This window comes from Phalacrocorax carbo, chromosome 3, assembly GCF_963921805.1.
Source record: "Phalacrocorax carbo chromosome 3, bPhaCar2.1, whole genome shotgun sequence".
Classification (NCBI taxonomy): domain Eukaryota; kingdom Metazoa; phylum Chordata; class Aves; order Suliformes; family Phalacrocoracidae; genus Phalacrocorax; species Phalacrocorax carbo.
Genome location: NC_087515.1, coordinates 55,823,042 through 55,841,995, shown reverse-complemented (window position 1 = coordinate 55,841,995; position 18,954 = coordinate 55,823,042). Strand labels below are relative to the sequence as shown.

General features: G+C 42.0%; 1 protein-coding gene across 1 annotated transcript in view; it reads left to right on the top strand.

Moving 5' to 3' along the window:
• Positions 1–7,467, top strand: part of SHPRH (SNF2 histone linker PHD RING helicase) — a 65,058-nt gene extending 57,591 nt beyond the window's left edge. The window contains exon 30 of the mRNA XM_064446988.1: positions 5,424–7,467. Within this exon, the coding sequence (XP_064303058.1) occupies positions 5,424–5,436 (13 nt within the window). The 3' untranslated portion in view covers positions 5,437–7,467. The remainder of the gene's footprint in view (positions 1–5,423) is intronic.
• The last annotated feature ends 11,487 nt before the right edge of the window (positions 7,468–18,954 follow it).

Genomic DNA, 18,954 nt, shown 5'->3' with positions numbered 1-18,954 from the left:
GAGGTGAACTCTTTCCCCCTTTTCTCTTCTCTGTTTTCCTCCTTTTTCTGCTAAGGGTGCAGCTTGTATGTCTGCAGTGCTTTTCTCTTATCAGAGCACAGTAAGCCTATTTTCACAGTGCTGCCATGATTTCACTCTCTATCAGGAGAACACTGTCTTGAACAACAGGATCTTAACTGAGAGCAAACTTTGCCCTATCGTAATAGTTCCAGTGTACTCATAGAAATGGCATTTTCCACAGAAGACACAAATCTATAAATACTGACTGCAGTGTTTACATAATATTTGTGTGGACATACCCACAGTCATGTACCAGACTCTCATGTGTTCCCCTGCTAAGACATGCAAATGTGACCTGAGCTGACCATATTGTTTACCCAGTGAAATCAGTCCCTTTAAAAATGAGGCTGCAGCTGATTCCAAAGAACTCAGTGCTGACCTTTCATCTCTTTCAGTTCCATGACAAATAATGTTGGGAGTTTTTTGACTCTAGTTGGTGAGGATTTCAGGACAGGTTTTTCTCCCTGTATATAAAACTTCAGTGCCTTGTAGAACAGAGTTGTTGTCTTATTTAGGTATCTGTAAAAGCTTGATGCAAATAGTATCAACTTCCTTGAACCACACAATATGATAGTGTTGGAAACAAAGGAGTGGATTCCCTTATGGTGTTAAATTGAGCTCCATGAATTTCACTGTGGACCTTTAAACAAGGTTGTAAGTTAAGGCTCTCTTTGGTCTCTAAATCTAATGCCAGGAAGAGAGTTTTAATTTTAACCTGTTAGGTAACTTTTTAGCAAACTAATTAGAGTCCGAGATACACTATAGTTTTTACACAGGTCAGATAATACAAAAGAATATGTACCTCAGTCTTCTCATGCATATTAAAGTTGCATATTTAGGAATGGGCATAAGAGCTGATGACGCTTTTTGTGAGGTAGGTCTTCCAAAACCACTTTTCTGCCAATATCTGTAGATGTGTTCAAGTTGTCTGCCAGCAGAGTGCCCTCTAGTTCAGAAGTAACTGCTTCAATACAAATGTGAGTGGGATCCTGCAGAAGAAAAAATGCGTAGTTGTTTCTGGTTAAAACCATAATTAGACATACTTCTCCTGTAAGATTCTGTCTAGATCAGTGGCTGAGGACCAGTTAACAACTCTCTACCACTGTCTTTTCTGACACAAACAGTGCTGGCCTCTTTGCATCCCTTTTTGCAATCCTTATGACTACATTATATTTTCCAGGACTCCCAGAATTATTTGTTTAATTAGCATCTGTTCTTCAGTTGAATTGGAGGGGAAAAAGTCTGTATTGATCAATCTTGCATTGACCAATGTAACAAAAATTAACCCTGAAATTTATTGCACCTTCGAGGTAAGGAATTAGGTGAATTTCTAAAGGAAGATCTGGGATTTTTTTCTAGCTATAAGTGGGGCCTATTTCCAAAGCTTAATATAAAGACTTACTGCTTAAAATCTGTATGATAAGCTTTTTTATAGAATGAAAGGCTAGTTGCAAAGCCGCTGTGCCTATGCTTTTCTTCCTTTCTTGGTTGCCTGAAACAAGCAAGCCCTTCACAAGATTATGTACTATAAATGTAGGTTAAATGAATTTCATAGAGGAGAAAAAAGGAAGTCCAAGATATCCTTGACTCTCTGTCTGTCTGTCTCCCTTCCTCTGTGTCTGTCATCGCATCCCACCTACCCACTCCCAGCTTGCTCAGTTTGTTACAAAGAATGTTTGTGTTTGGCCAGTGGAAGTAGAGTGAAGGGTCATAATCCATAAAATGGCTACAGTAAAATTAGTTTTATTGTGTCAGAGGAAAAGTGTCGGGGGTAAAGGGAATTTTAGCTTGGTATAAATTTCTCTTTTTTGTGCCTGTAATGTCTTAATTTACCCCTGTTCTTCACCACTGTAGAAGCAGATGTTGAAATTCAGTCTGTTAACTTCTATATTTCTGGTTTTGTATTGTACAGCTGACGTATAAAAAGACCTGGTAATCTAATTCCTGATCAATCAGTGAGGCTTACAAGTTTTTAGTTGTAAAGGCTATAGGTTTTGGATTCATAAAGTGTGCCTGAACCACTGCCGCAAGTCCCAGTGCATCCGCTGCCTTGTCTTTTCTTCTTTAATTTTGGAGGAAACTATTGAATCACTGTAGTACTAAATTCAAGTCCCAAGTAGTCATTCTACATATTCTACAGTCCTACACCATGTAAAGAGGACAGTGAGTTGAACTTGTAGCTTTCAAATGTAGTTAAGGAATTAAGTCATCTGGGCGGGGGAGGTAAATGACATAGGGTTCCTAAATACTGGAATAATTCTACTTAGAAAATTGGGATGAGATGTCTATAAACCTCTGGCTCAGTTTCCTTCTATGTACAAGATGTCAGCCTTCCAGGGCTTAAATTCCAAGTCCCTTTGTTTTGTGTATTTATAGATTTCACACAGGCAAATGCCCAGCCCCATTCATTCAGCTGGACACATACCAATTTTTTTCAGTTTAGGAACAGATGTCATTATTTCCATGATGTAGGACCTCTTGGCTTGATAGCAACCCTCACATCAGGTAGAAACAACCTTTCCAAATTCTACCAAGTGTAAGGTCTGACTGCTTACAGGGTGACTCAAAATAAAAGTTAGTGTAGGCTAGATAGCATAGGCCTAGATAGTTGTGGGGTTTTTATGCCACTTTTCCTCCTATTTTATGGGGGCTACTGAGCTAGCAGGATTCACGAGATGTTGCCATGAATTGTGCCCTCTTTGTGCTAACAGGTTGTTACCATTTGTCAGACAACTTTTGTTGATGAATCTAGGCTTTCTCTTGGCTGTGTCATTTGGCTAAGGAAGAAAATCCAGACTGCCTTTCTTGTTACCTTGATGGAGTTTTGTCCTGTCACTCTTGGAGTCACCTGAGATGGAGGACCATGAGTGTAGGAACAGTGACTTTCTGTTTGTGGATGCTGAAATTGTCAGGGACCAGCTGTATCAGCTGAATGCACACAAGTCCATGGGGCCTGATGGGACTAATCCCAGAGTACAGAAGGAGCAAGCGGATGTTATGGCAGGACCCCTCTCGATTATCTACCAAAGGTCTTTGGAGCCTGGGGAGGCCTGCTGGCTGGAAGCTGGCCAGTGTCATTCCAATCTACAAGAAGGGTGTGAGGGAAGACCCAGGGAACTACAGACCTGTTAGTCTAACCTGTTAGTCTAATGTTTCCTGGAAACATTATGGAGAAGATTATACCAGCTACTGTTGAAAGGCATTTCCAGAATAATGCAGTCATCAGGCAGAGTCAACATGGGTTCACGAAGGGAAAGTCCTTTTTAACTAATTTGATATCCTTCTATGATTAGGTCACCCATTTAGTAGATGAAGGGAAGGCAGCGCATGTAGTTTTTCTGAATTTTAGTAAGACTTTTGATACTGTCCCTCACAGCATCCTTCTGGACAAGTTGTCCAACTGAGAAATGTGCAGGTTCATGGCGCAGTGGGTGAAGAACTGGCTGAAGGGCAGAGCTCAAAGGGTTGTAGTGAATGGGGCTGCACCTGGCTGGCGACTGGTCACCAGCGGTGTTCTTCAGGACTCAATTCTATGGCCAGTTCTGTTCAATATATTTGGATCTGGATGCAGGAGTTGAACGTACCATTAGCAAGTTTGCTGATGATACCAAACTGGGAGGTGATCTTGACTTTTGAGGGGCAAGAGGTCTTGCAGAGGGATCTAGATAGATTGGAGCATTGGGCAATAATTAATGGGATGAAATTTAACAAGTCCAAATGCCGATTCTGCACCTAGGACAGAGTAACGCAGGGCACAAGTATAAATTGGGAGGGGAGTGGCTGGGGAGCAGCCCTGCAGAAAGGGATCTGGGGATGGGCTCAGTATGAGTCAGCCGTGTGCCCTGGCAGCCAAGAGGGCAAACCTCATCCTGGGATGTGTCAAACACAGCATAGCCAGCTGGTCAAGAGAGGTGATTACACACTGTATTCAGTGCTGTTGCGGCCTTACCTTGAGTACTCGGTACAGTTCTGGGCCACACAATTTAAGAAGGATGTGAAGGTCCTTGAATGTGTCCAGAGGAGGGCAACAAGGCTGGTGAAGGGGCTGGAAGGAATGTCCTATGAGGAGTGGCTAAGGACTTTGGGTTTGTCTGGTTTGGAGAAAAGGAGGCTGAGGGGGGACCTCATGGCTCTGTACAGCTTCCTGAGGAGGGGACGTGGAGAGGGAGGTGCTGATCTCTTCTCCCTGGTATCCAGCGATAGGACACGTGGGAATGGTTCAAAGCTGTGCCAGGGGAGGTTTAGACGGGATGTTAGGAAGCATTTCTTTACTGAGACAGTGGTCAAACGCTAGAACAGGCTTCCTAGAGAGGTGGTCGATGCCCCAAGCCTGTCAGTGCTTAAGAGGCATTTGGACAATGCCCTTAATACCATGCTTTAACTTTTGGTCATCCCTGAATTAGTCAGGCAGTTGGACTAGATGATCATTTTAAGTCCCTTCCAACTGAAAATATTCTGTTCTATAAGAGAGTGGCACTTAAAATGTAAAGGTGCATTCAACCATTTTTAGTGGCTTGTTCTGCACTAACAGAGCATATATATATATTCATATACATATTCAGCATGTCGTCTTGGACAACCAAATAATAACTATTAAAATTGTATATTGATATAGGGCCACTGCTCCACTAGGTGCTTCATATGCATTTATAAAATATCAGCTTTGGGGTACATGGATAAGCTAGGGAATACATTTTATAGAGAACAGGGAAAGCCATTGTATTTGACATATTTCTTTCTCATTCTCCAACTGTCAAATTTTTTGTTTTCCTTCTTCCCCACATGCAGTTGACTTGGTTTGTATTCTGCACAGTAGACTTTAAAGCAGCAGTAGAACAAACGGTGAGGAAATAGGGGGCACATTTGACTAAAGTGATGAGCACTGACTTTGACATCACCAAATTGGAGGATTACTTAAGCAATGTGAAAGTCAACCTAAGTCTTTGGGGGGACATTATTTTTGTGTAATTTCCAATGTTACTGTATTGGGCTGTGGAACAATAATTCCTGGGAATGCCTCTTCTATTGCCCCTTTTCCCATCCGCAGGCCCTGGGTTGTGAAACTTGGTTGCAAAAAGTTTCTGATCTGTTTTTTAACATAAAGGACTGCTCACAAAATTATAAATAATTATACTAATTCTTTCTTCTCCCATTTAAATTAATGCACATTTATATACTAAGAATGTATTCAGCAACTGCAAGCAGTGGACTTGGTTTCCATTCCAGCTTCTCCCAGCGTACTGGAAAGTAAACCAAAGTAGTACAGGTGTAAAGCTAACAGCTCCTCCCTGCAACATTTTCTTTGATATGGGGCACTTTTAAAATATACATGCTTTTTTTTTTTTTTTTTTTTTATTCTGCAGCAAATATACCTAAATGGGACATAAGATCTTCCATAGCGTACTACCATTCTCTTAAATGCATGCCACATGCCACCTTCATAATGCTGCCTTCAAATACCAGAGAGATCGTCCTGTTTGTCTGGCCCGTACAGGAAGGGGACCAGCAGCAAGGAAAGGACATACTTGTGTTTTTTCTCTTGTAGTTTTCTACAAAGTCTTCAGAAAGCAATGTGGGACTTTGTGGAAATGTTATACTATGCTAACTGCTGCCACCATTGATAGGTCTGGAAACCAGATCTGATGAAAAGACCTTCTATGGTACAGCTCCTCTTACAAAGGTAGAAATCTCAGGGCATTTCACCACCAGCCAGAAAACGGATGGAAGGAGTATCTCCAAGTCCTGGTGATCCACTCATACCTGCTGCTGCTGTTGCATGTGCTGTAGTGGAGCCAGAACCTACACTGGGTAGAACTGGAGAGGATGGGGAGGAGGTTGGGGAAGAATTTGAGGAATTAGTGTAAAACCTTCCTCTGAGTGCCCTTCTGCTGATTTTCCTGTGGGAGGACTGAGTCACTGCTAAAAGCAATGAATAAACAAAGGGTGAAAGACTCTCAGCGTAACCTATTCACTGGAGCATTATGTGCTTTGCAACACATTGTCTTCTGGTTTACTTGCTGCTTCTGTGCTGATTTCTTTAACTTCAGCAGATGATGCTGACATGGGAGAGAGTGAAGAAAATACCGTCAGTGATTATTGAAAAAGGGTATTTCCATGGAGCACCTGTAGCAACCCAGGAACCCTGTCAGCCAGGTTCTTAACATATGCTGGTGTAATTGTCAGCTTTAAAACTTAATCTTAAACCCAAATCCATCATAGCTATGTAATAAGAGAAGGCAGTTCTTCCTTGGTGTCATACTGATGTACAGTGGGACGTAGAATAATTTTAGATAGTACCAAAATAAAATTTCTTTCATAACCTCTGAATTAGTTTTCTACTATAACTTTGTTGCTTACAAAAAGATAGCTAGAGCCTTTGTAATTTTTTAAATCTAAATAGATACAAATCTTAAAATAAAATGGACAGTTGCCTTAGTGTCAGCTGTGCCAGTTCCTCATTTAATCATGTTATTATTTTGTTACTATAATAATGTTAAATTTAAAAATTATTTGCAAATTAATCCTGAAATAGGTCTTTGAATTACATTTAAATTTGTAATTTTTTTCAAATATCGTTTTAGTAATCACTTTATTGTAAAGTCTATAGATTACCCCCTTTTTGAATAGAAAATGTTTTCTTTTCTATAGATACATATTAATAAATACTTTGTCAGATATTTGCAAGCAATTTGATGTCCTATAACTTAATTATAGATTTCAGTGTGGAAACAGAGAATAGTCAAATTTTTCTAGTAATAGAATAGTGAAGCTAATTCGCTTTTGCAGTGGCAAGTTAATGACTTTTTAGAAAGCAAACCATGGGAGAGAAAAGAGCAGTTTCCAATCATGTTCCAAAACTGAAATTCCTAGATGATAAACCAAGAAAAGAGTATTTTGATTACCTGATCTGTTTCTTTGCATTATATATAGATGTTGTAATTTCAATGAAATAATTTATGTAGAAAGTAGCAAAACTATATTTTTATTTGAAAATTACCGGGTAAATGTACAACTTAACGTTCCCTTGGTCTCTGAGTAACTTAACGTTCCCACCAACAGCCTTTTTTTCGCATTCACAGTTTGCTGTCAGAATTACGTCATACTGTCTCTTAAGGTTTGCAGCTATTTCAAAGTCTTTGTGAACACAAATTTTTGTCTTATGTTATCCTGCTTCTGAAATAATACTCATTGTTGTAATAGGCATTAAATATCCTTCCTGTCTTTCTGGTTTGTGGAATAATAGCTGGTGCCTCTCCTGAGAGACAGTGCTTAATAAGTCATGTTCCTAATTGTTTTTGTCGGTATGTCACTGAATTGTCTGACAGATGTTAATAGTATCAATTAATAGGAATGCTCTGCATGTGTAAATAATTGTTATTTAAAGCTACAATTACAGTATGTGTAGAAGCCTAGGGGTCCATAATTATTCTTTTCAATGTGGTTGGTTGAATCCAGCTCCAAAACTGCCGCCTCTGGAAACAGCCAGCACTTCCCTACAGCACTTCTTCACTGCAGTCTCCTGCTCCATAGAGACTGGGCCTGTGACACCTCCTCAGTAGAGTCATCTGTCGTGTCAGTTGTATCACATTTTCCTTCCTAGAACTGTAAATCAGTCCTGGTCAATCCCGATACACAAAGAATTATTTTTAATACTGTAGTGTAATAGGCGTCCTCTTTGGCCCGCTGCTGCATTGCAGTTCATGTGTTACTGTTTCTAATTCCTTGGAACATTTTCAAAAACGAATTAAAAAAAAATTTTGTTCAGTTAGTTATACCTAGACAGAACCTAAAGAATGAAGAAAAGAGCTGATCCATTTCAAAAAAACCCCAACTTTATGACAATATGAAAATAAGGTATCTTAACTTAGTATTAAGTCAGCACTCCAGCAGGTCCTTATATTCCTAGGCACTGTACAAATGCTTGGGATATAATCCAAATCCTGAATCCAAAATGGGAGATTTTCTACCCAGTTAAATGCTCTGTGGTTAAGCAGGGAGAGATAACCTGGGACCAAAACGCACAGAAGCTGGAAAGGACATGAGGGTGGTGAAGGGACTTGCCCGAAGCCAGATGCTGGCAGAGAGGAGACGGGAGCCGCGGCATCCCACCGGGGAAACCGTGCACGCCCACCCGAGCCCGCAGGCAGCCAGCACCGGCGTGCTTGTGATTGGAAGCCTGTATCGCACAGAGTTGTTGGAACGGTAAGTGTTGGAGCCATTCAGCACAAGCTGTTGCGCACGGTGCCCGCTGGCACACAACGGGATCCTGTTCCTGCTGTTAGTGTCGTATTGTACATTGATGCATCTCCACAAAGGCTCTTGTGACTTGCTGGGTTGTTCCTTGCAACACTCCCCGTTCCCAAGTGTCGTGCGCAGGCAGAGCAAGAATGTCTTCCATGTGCCCCACACCTCAGCTGACAGCTTTCAACAGTCGTCCTGCACTGAGTAGCCAGTCAGTCTTCCTTGAGCGGTGCCAGTTCTAGCAATAATGTGGAAGAAAGGGTGTCCTTGGAAAAAACACCACACCTATTAACAGACCAGAGTATTTTATGACCTGATATATGAAATATTTATGCTGTAAATAGGCAGGAGATTAAGTTTTTTATATCACCGATCAAAAATGCTGCACACATTGATCAAGGTTTTTACAGATCTGTTATACTCTGGCATAAACAAATAACACAGTGTTAAGTACATTAGAGGAAGGCACCAAGGCTCTTTGGGGTCCAGTTATTAAAAGATGATCTCTCAGAAAGTCCATAGTGGGGGTCTCATTGAATCAAAAGGAAAACAGCTGGTGTGAGTGACACACAGCCTTTAAATAAGATGCGTTATGACACTATCTTATGACATCACCTGTCCCAGCACTTGTGCTAAGGAAGTGAGGGTGGGGGGTTGGAGGTGGGGGAGGGGGAGTTATTGTCTTCTACCTTGCTGGAGAGAAATCTCTTTAAATACTGTAATATAATGTATGTAGTGAGAAATGAAAGGTAGGATTTCAATGGAATTGCCCTGAAAACATCTATTTCATATTGCCGTTTCGCTGCAAAGGAGTCGGAGAACCCCTCTGGCTTTGGGAGCCTTGCTGGCCAGGCTTCAGGCAGGTGCGGATGTGTTACTGGTAAGCGTATGGCTGAAGGCTGAGAAGGAACCTGGGCAGCGGATCCCTCCTGGCTGCTTGTGCAAGGGATGTTCCCTGTGCCCATTCCACAGCCCACTGCAGGGAGCCCCTGGCTTGAGAAAACATGGGTGCATGCTGGTGGTGACTGGGAGCTGTAATCCTCATCCAGGCAGGCAGAGAACGGTTGTGTGTCAAGTAGAACTCCAGTAAGGCAGGTGGGAGTGCAGGGGTAATGCTCTGGGGGGGCAACTTTTTCCTCCTAACACACACAAAAAAATAGAAATTACTGCTACATCTAGTTTCCCTTTGCTAAGCTATCCATGGTATCGTGAATAAGGAAGATGGCGTGTTAATAGAACAAAAGTTGTTAGGTGTTCGTATGGCGAGGGAGAAGGGAAAAACTGGACTTGTGACAGAGCTAAAAGCTAAACAGAAGTCACAGCTGGAGGGAAAGGTCAAAAGCTAAGGTGTGCCGCTGGCCGTGTCCAACAAGATGCTTAAACAAGTTGGTTCCTTTGGGTAAGTTTCAGTATCTGGGGACATGTTTTGCTGTCAGTCAGTACACTGTAAATCTGGAGCTTTATGGAGTTTTCCTGTGTTCCTGCCAGTGCAACTGAGAGTAAACTTTGGCTCTGGTTACATCCATCTAGAGCAAGCTGCAGCCTGCCTTATCCACAGAAGAATTCCTGTTGGCTTCATAAAGTTTTGCATGAGTTGGGACATCTGGATGTGGTACAGTAATACTTAACATTGGGGTGTTGCTGTAAACACTAGGATGTTTACAGAAATGAGAGACGAATCAGACCCCTGCTAACTATTTCACAGGAGCATAGGGTTTCTTCCAAGAAAAATATCTGAGCACTCTAGGGTTGCATCTGCTCCCAGTATTCTGTTCTGCAGGAAAACCTACATTCAGGAAGATTAAAATTAGCTTCCCTGGATTCCTGTATGAAACTGTCAGCTTGAGAATCTCCTCTGTCTCACAATTGCTAATTGCACTAATTCCCTTAAGTGTCAGTGAAACGGCAATGGGCACTGAGCAGCTGTCTCCCATCCCTTGGGAGTTCCGGCCTCAGTCTACCCCAAGCCAGGGCACGCATCATTCAATAATTAACTGCTCAGCCTCTGTTCCAAGTGAACAGTAAGTGAGTAAGTATCTCACAGTAAGTGAGCTACTATGAAAATTGAGGATGAAGATGATGAATACTGAGAAAGGGAGAGCTCTGTTTTAGATACCCTTCCCTTGTACCCAAGTCTAATTTTTTGGAGACTTTGAGTTAGACACACTGTAGGGTTGCATTTCTGTTCCTCAGTTAGACCCCTTCTTAAATACAAATTGTCCATTCAAAGCAGAAACTCATTTAGCCTATTTTTCTACCTCCTGCAGCTCACGATCCACTCCAGAATGTAAATTTAAGACGAATAGCCACCGTGACAATTTGGAAGACAATTAGTACATAAAAGCCTTCATGAGCTGCTTCGGTTACAGTAAGAACTGGTCATAAACCGGCAGGAACTTTCCGTCTACAATGTGGTAAAAGCGTTTGCAGCTCTCTGTGCCAGAGGTTAGCTGGCAGCAAGAGGGAATTAACTGGCTGCAGCTTACGTGCATTGGTCAAGTTGATGCTAAGCTGGTGACTCAGTGGTAAACAGAGAGCTGGGGCTCTCCCTGTGCAAACACAAGAAATAATCTTCCCTTCATTTTGCAAAATACCAGAGGTTTTATAAACAACTGCAAAGGCCATATACAAAACACAAGGTTTTCCTCACCCTGGCTGGTATAATTGAAACGCTCCCTGACATGACTGCTTCCTTGGGATCTTGGCACCAGCCGTGAGCCTGGGATGTTGCTGGAGCTCTGTCCCTCGTTTACCAGAGGGAGAAGGACTGTAGTACTTGCTAAAGCTGAAAAGCAACTCTACCAGCATGGTTTCACTTGATCAGGAACCAAGCCCCAGCAGATGAGTCACATTCAAGTAAAAATCTGCTGGGGCTGGAGATCATCTCTTCCACATCACCCACTGGATCTGCCATAAGAGCAATGTGAAGGTGACTATCATCTCTCTATTACTAATGCAATGTCCTGTATTTCCTTGTTACTTTCCCTAGAGACTTCATATATACACTAAAGGAGAGGAAAGACACAGCAGGACCTTCCTCTATCAGATCATTTTTCAGCTTGGGGGCTGCTCTTCCCTCATTGCCAATAGGAGGAGAGTACTCCAGTCTTCTCTGAAACATCTGTATGTCACTGCTCCAGTGCTTCAGGAGGTGTTTTTCAGATCAGGCACACTGGTACTCGGCTGTGAGCTGCCTTACTGCCAATTCACCTGTGGAACGGGGTGAGCTGTGCATGGGAAGAGAGTATTCCAGGGCCATAGCATACTGATGTGGAGTGGTGCTGAGCCATCATTTGGTGTCAGAGTAGACACCTTCCAGAGCCTTCTGGTTCCAGGGGCCTTACTGGGCAATTAATTTAAATTGTTGTCTCATACTGAGGGGTAGGAATGTCTCTTCAGTACCGCAGTCTGTGCTAAACGTTGCACTCTTCCCTACCCCAGCCAAAGCTGTAAGGGCTTACAAGCTCTCTGGGTCTCTTGGTATTTGTGCATGTACTTAAGTCAGACTTTACACTGAAAATGGCTGTGTAAACTGCTGCATGCTACCTTCAGCACCAGGAGTGATATTACAAGCAAAAACCTGAAAAACGAGCTACGCTTTCCCTAACATGAACTCCACATTAGGATTTGTTCCTTACACCATTTGCTAAGACCTAAGCAGAAGGGTCCTGCATCTGACAGGGAAAAACAAAGATGTTCCTTTCCATTCCTGTCTCCTCTCTGGAGACACTGTGTGCCTGTGCCAGGCACAGATGTGAGGGAAGAGGTGCTCCAACTCTTGCACACAAGAAATAAATATTCTGCATCTCCACAAGCCAATTTCCAGTCCCCCAGAATCTGTATTTATCAATGCTAATGAAACTGAAAATAAACACCTTGGGTTACATTTAACAGATTTTTTTTTTTTTTCGTTATCCTTTAACCATTTCTGAGGTTGCTGCACTTGTTCCCTCATGTGGATTCCAGTGCCACGTGACAGCAGAACCATTCCTTGCTCGGCTCCTGTTCTCAACCTTAACTGTGCTGTGGTTCTGAGGCCCCTTGGTAAACTCGAAGAAAGGAACCTGTGACATTACTGATACTGAAGCATAGAGTAGGCTTGGGTTCTTGCTTAGTCTTCACTGACACTGCTCTTTTTCTCAAGCAGGGATTGGCACCGGAGAGGTTTGCATTGCTACTATTTAATATCGTTTATTACGGAACTTGCTGGTGTGTGGCTGGGTAAGGAAAAAGAAGACATCAGGCCCTAAAAGTTGCTTAAATTATTTCTCAAAGTTTTTCAAGCTTGGACTGTATTTCACAACTTAGAAATTGGCCTATGTTAAAGAAAAAAAAGATAAAGTAAGAGAATTGTTTTAATGATGGAAGTCATTTGCTATGATGCATAAAAGGTTTATAGTATCTCTATTGCTATCAGTGGAAAAGGTGCATTAGTATCCTTGAATGGCAAGGACTGCCAAGAGGTTAGCAAAACAGACCCAAGGAAGCATCCCTATTGCTGACTGTTTTCCTTGAGGGGTGCATGTTACACCAGCACTGAGGGCCAGGCACACACAGATTCGAAATGCCTTTTACCTATGCAGAACGATACAGAGCGCTTCAGGAAAGGCCACGCTTTCAAGAGACTGATCAAAATGTGATCCAAAGAGAACTACTTTTTTCCTAAAACCTCTATAGGAGCTGGACTTTTACTATGCTGTATACAGCACCAAACATAAATAGGGCCTTATAAGATGTAACCAGTAAGCTGAGAACAGAGTTGTTACTCCCCTCCTGTTGCTAGAGCTGACCTAGGATTTCTAGGCAAAATATGTTTTACATACAGTATATAGTTTCTGTAAAAGTTTTTTTGAGTCATTCTTCCTTTGAGAGTGCTAGTCTAAATGCCTCGTGTATCCCACAGGCCAAGTTCTTTACTTCATGGTGCACCACGAGATCTATGGGAAAGCTGCAGTGAGTGGCAGGAGGTATGTCACAGGGAAGAAAACACAGCCTACAGAATAGAGTGGAAGCATGATGGGTCTGAGGGAAAATGTTCCTGAGGCACTCTGGCCACTTACTCGAGCACTATTCTATGCCAAACTGACTTGAAATAAAACATTTTCATTCTTAAACATATTTTATTATTTTTGAATCATAATTTTCAGAAACCTGCCATTTTATAGAGAAGTTACTATTTCCTATTCAGGATGAAAATAAAAATCAAAGTATTAGGAAATTATGAAAAATGAACATTCTGACATTTTTTACCTTAGCTGTACTTACTTCATTGCACTTTTTGTAACTCAGCCTCAGAATAGTTGTATTTCCACATAATTTTCAATCCAGCAGTCTTCTGTTGATCTTAAGGTAGAAGGGTTTTTGTTAAATCTGAATTAATATTTAATAAGATGAAGAATAAAAGCAAATTAGGCTACATAAATTCCATGGTTAATCTTAATGTTTATACAGAAATCAATGAAACCCTTCTGTGTACCAAGGACCTGAGAGAGATGGAAATTCCAAGTACTTTTTTTCTGAAAAAGAATCCTCCAATTCTAGTAAATACTTGCCCACATTAAACAAATAGGGTGTTCTTATGCCTCCCGCTGTGGGTTTTTTCCTGTAATCAGTATCTTTTCATTTGATCTCAGTGAAAATTACATATTCCTGTAGTCAGGCTCACTGTAATAATGTAAAACCTCCTGAATTTTGACAGACAGATAATGCTCAGCTATGGATGTTGCTGAAATCATGGGGGAGCTGCCCCCGCGGTACAGTGGGCTCTCTAGAATTTGATCTGAATTCAGATGTCTCACCAGGTGTCAGAAGAAAGAGCAGAAATTATAAACCATTTTCTTTTTAATTCTTTCTAACTTTTTCCCCCTTCCAGTAGTAAAGAAAATGAAAATTGGTGGTGGTAGCGCAGAGACAACTCCAGGCTAGCAACGTGGTAAAAGACCAGAACATGTTAGAACAAAAAGGATAAAACAGCACCCAACCCCTCACTTTCCTAGTTCGGCTGCAAACCTCTTCAGCTTAATGTTGCCTGGTCTTCCCAAGGACTTCACGTGACACAATGAGACCTGCTTCTCATCCGGCATAAATGAGCAGAGGCCCAGAGAAGTCAGCTGAGGAAGGTCTTCCCCAATGGCTCTTTCCAGAATCGATGATGAGGGGTTATTCCTGTCTTTCAGTCATCAGTTCCTGAAGAACTGAGGAGGAACCAGCAGGCCTTTTTCACTGTCCCCTCCAGCAGTAGCTGGGAATCCTACCACATTCACTGTGAATTTTGATGGCTAGCGTGTTAAACAAGTCACAAGTCTTCAAACACAGGAGAGCTTGCGAAGAAGCCTTAGTGCTATTCTAGTTCTGTTACTATTTGCAATTCCTGCACTTGAATACTTCACATCTTTTTTCTCTTACTTTCACATGAACAGACAGACTCTTTACATGCTGTATCACAAGTGATACAAAACTACATATAAGATTTGGTTTGTCATGTGTAAATCCTTTTTTTGTCATATCTACTTTAATTTTTCAGTAAGAGCCAAATGAAAATGCAAAGGTGGGCAAAAGACTTGTATTTTCCTGCTTGACTATGTATTTTGCTGAGTTGTGAGAGACTTGCATTCCTGTTTGTTGACTGCCTACAGTCAACAGCATCCAGTGACTTACATTTCAGGATTCAAAAAGATATAATGTGGAAAAGAACAGCAATATGGTAAAATCTGATTGTTCTTTGCGTGTATTTTGCTCTAGCTGGCTAATAAACACCTACCTGGTGTTCACTGTCTCTACATGGTGTTTACTATCATGCTTTGACCTCTTACCTAGTGCTGGGAAATTTATTATTCTCTCAGCCCATTAACCAAACATAGTTGAAAAATGAAATTTTGTGTGGCAGATGCTATACACAGCTTTAGGTTTGCAACACGCTTCAGTCAAACCAGGAAAGCAGAACTATGAAAATACTGAAATACTTTGATTTGACATCTTAAGGACTTGTTTCATGTTGGAAAAGTAAAAAAATTATTCCAATGCCTTCAGAAAGAAATATGTTAGTTGGCTGTAAAAATCACATTTCTCATTTTACAATTAACCTAAGGTGAAAAGAGAACATTTGAATTGATTCAAAATGTTCTTGTGTGTTGGTTTGTTTGTTTTATCAGAGATAAAAATCCATTTCATTTCTATCCAAATAATTTTTTTTGGGGGGTTGTTTTCTTTCTTAAGTTTGGCAATTGATTCCAAAAAGTCTTTATTTGTCCAAACACGCTGACATTTAAGTTATCAGAAATGTCATCTGTTATGCAAGATGACTGTGCTTTGCAGCATAAATCAAACAGTAAAAGAGGAGCAAGGTATATACTGGACCCCCCTAAATCAAGCTCAGAGGATTATTTTATGGCTGCCTTCCAGCTCAGATGATCCAGGCAGATGATTAGACATGAGAGATTCGTCCCTCACAATTCAACAGCAAAACTCTGCAAGAGAAAGTCTCACTGCTGCTGCCTGCATTCCTGCAGAGCTGTGTACAGAGCCTAAATGGGTACTCTACTCAGCTACAAAAGAAATTCTGGGTAAATGGGTATATAAATCTCCTGCTACTTAACATTCTCCATCAGTGCAGCTCCTAGCCATCAACTCTGCACACTGTGATCTGCAAGCCAGAGTTCTCTACGCCGAGGTTGAGAGTTTGATTCTAAAAAAAGACCAAAGCCCCCATTTCAAGACTTTGGACCTGCGTTCTTTCTGCTGTAGTGCATAGCTAAAATTAATAGCTCATTTTATTCTTTAAAATTAATAGTTCATTTTATTCTTTAGAAATGAAATGCTCTGTTTCAGAGCCTGGAATATGTGTTTATAAGCTAATGACAATCTAGCCATAAAATGAGCTGATGCTAAAAATGATCATTTAATTCCAGATCTCTGACTTACACCTGAATGACCCCGAGTGCCATGGTACTGAGAAAGGAAATGTTTACACGTTCAGCATTAAAACCAGTTTGACAGACTGAGGAAGTAGAGTGGTAGTATGCGCAAAGGCCTGCCGTTGGAAAGGAACCTCTTTTTTCCTAAATGCCATGTTTCTTTCTTCTGGTGCTGCAGCTGGGGTGGCTTAAACGACACACGTGTTTGATGATGAAGCACATGGTTCTGTATTTTCTGTCCTTTACTGCTGCTGCTGCTCTGTACTAGTTCCTTATTATTCGCTTGAACTTTCATAAGCACTGCTGATGCTTCCAGAAAATTTTATGACAATGAAGAGTTTGCTTAAACTTAATGTCCCCTTTGGATAATTAATATCATTAGTAAAATATGAGAAGCATTAGGCAATGAAAGCAAGTATGCCTATTCTGCAAAACTGTAAATTTTCTTTAAAAGACTGACAGACACTAATCAAAAAGCTGATGTTGCTCAAACTCCATGGGAATAGATCTTTGTATAGACAAGAACAAAAACTTGTTATACGTGCAGTTTCAGAATACACATTAAAGAAAGGATCTCACAGCTATAAAAAGGCCACATTCAGAAGAATTACCATAGGTGTGACTTAAGAATCCAACAAGGCACACTCACATTCCTTGGATTAATAGCCGTAATTATAATTTGCAATGTGAATTAATTAAATATGCAAAAAATCAGGATAAACAGAAGTGTGTGCTGGGAAAAAGAAGAGAAAAACACTTTCCCAGAAGCCAGAGCATTCTGCATGTGGAAGGAAGGGGCACTTGAGACTGCCTGAGCTTTAGGTTTTAAACACCTATCACCAAAAAGGAGATGTGTACTTTTGGCTCCACTACCCTACGCAGTGTGGGTTTAATCATGTCTGGCACCAACTGTTAGTTTGAAATTACTTTAATGAATGTTCATTTTCTCCTCTTAAGCTGCTCTGCTTTGAGTGCTAACAAAGCCTGGCTCCTTACAGATTTGCATGTCACCTCCTGCCTCCACTCCACTGCCACAGCACCAGCCTCTGTCAATTCCTTCACCACAAAGTTCTGTTTCCTTTCAGGTCCTCTGCAGCCTCTATCTTCTGCCAAGTGTCTGGAGAATCTGCCCCAGAACCCCTGGACTAGAAAGGACCCTGGAGACCATCTGGTCCCAGCTTCTGTTGAAAGCTGGTGCTTATCCAAGGCCTCGTCAGACCAAGCCTGAAGTGTCCCCTCCTCTAGGCTCTTGGTTTTAATGGAGCTGTGTGGTGCACAATGATATAAATGTTTCCATTATGAAGGTTTGTACAAATAGCAACTGCTGACAAGTCTTTTTGTCTGCTAGTATTTCTTTATTAACTTTCAGACTTCTGGTGATGCTCATGGTGCACATCTATTGCCACATATTGCAGGTATATTTGGCGGCTCAAGGCTTAGATGTGTGTGCTCTTTGCTGGGTAAAAAGCTGGCTGGAGGGCTGAGCCCAGAGAGTTTTGGTGAATGGAGCTAAATCCAGTCAGGGACCGGTCACAAGCCGTATTCCCCAGGGCTCAGTGTTGGGGCCAGTCTTGTTTAGTATCTTTACCAATGATCTGAATGAAAGGACTGAGCATGCCCTCAGTAAGTTTGCGGATGACACCAAATTGGGCAGCAGTGTTGATCTGCTCGAGGGTAGGAAGGCTCTGCAGAAGGATCTGGACAGGCTGGATCGACGGGCCAAGGTCAACTGTATGAGGTTTAACAAGGCCAAGTGCCAGGTCCTGCAACCCCACACAACGCTACAAGCTTGGGGAAGAGTGGCTGGAGAGCTGCCTGGCAGAAAAGGACCTGGGGGTGTTGGTCGACAGCCAGCTGAACATGAGCCAGCAGTGTGCCCAGGTGGCCAAGAAGGCCAACAGCATCCTGGCTTGTATCAGAAACAGTGTGGCCAGCAGGAGCAGGGGGGTGATCGTGCCCCTGTACTCGGCACTGGTGAGGCCACACCTCGAATACTGTGTTCAATTTTGGGCCTCTCAGTACAAAAAGGACATCGAGGTGCTGGAGTGTGTCTTGCCATATGAGGATAGGCTGAAAGAACTGGGTTTGTTCAGCCTTGAGAAAAGGAGGCTCAGAGAGGATCTCATCACTGTGTACCAGTACTTAAGGGGTAGTTACAAAGAAGATGGAGACTCCCTTTTTGCACGGAGTCACATGGAGAGGACAAGGGGGAATGGACACAAATTGCTCTTGGGGAGATTCCGATTGGACACCAGAGGGAAATTTTTCACAGTGAGGACAGTCACCCATTGGAATAATCTCCCCAGGGAAGTGGTTGACTCAGCCACGTTGGACACCTTCAAGAGTCGGCTGGACAGGGTGCTGGCCATCTTGTCTAGGCTGTGCTCTTCCTAGAAAGGTTGGACTAGATGATCCCTGAGGTCCCTTCCAACCTGTGATTCTGTGTGTCCAGAGAAGGGCAATGAAGCTGGTGAAGGGTCTAGAGAGCAAGTCATATGAGGAGCAGCTGAAGTAGCTGGGGTTGTTTAACCTGGAGAAAAGGAGGCTGAGGGGAGACCATATGGCTCTCTACAACTACCTGAAAGGAGGTTCTAGTGAGGTGGGTGTTGGTCTCTTCTCCCAGGTCACTAGCGATAGGACAAGAGGAAATGGCCTCAAGTTGCATCAGGGGAGGTTTAGGTTGGATATTAGGAAAAATGTCTTTACTGAGAGAGTGGTCAGGCATTGGAACAGGCTGCCC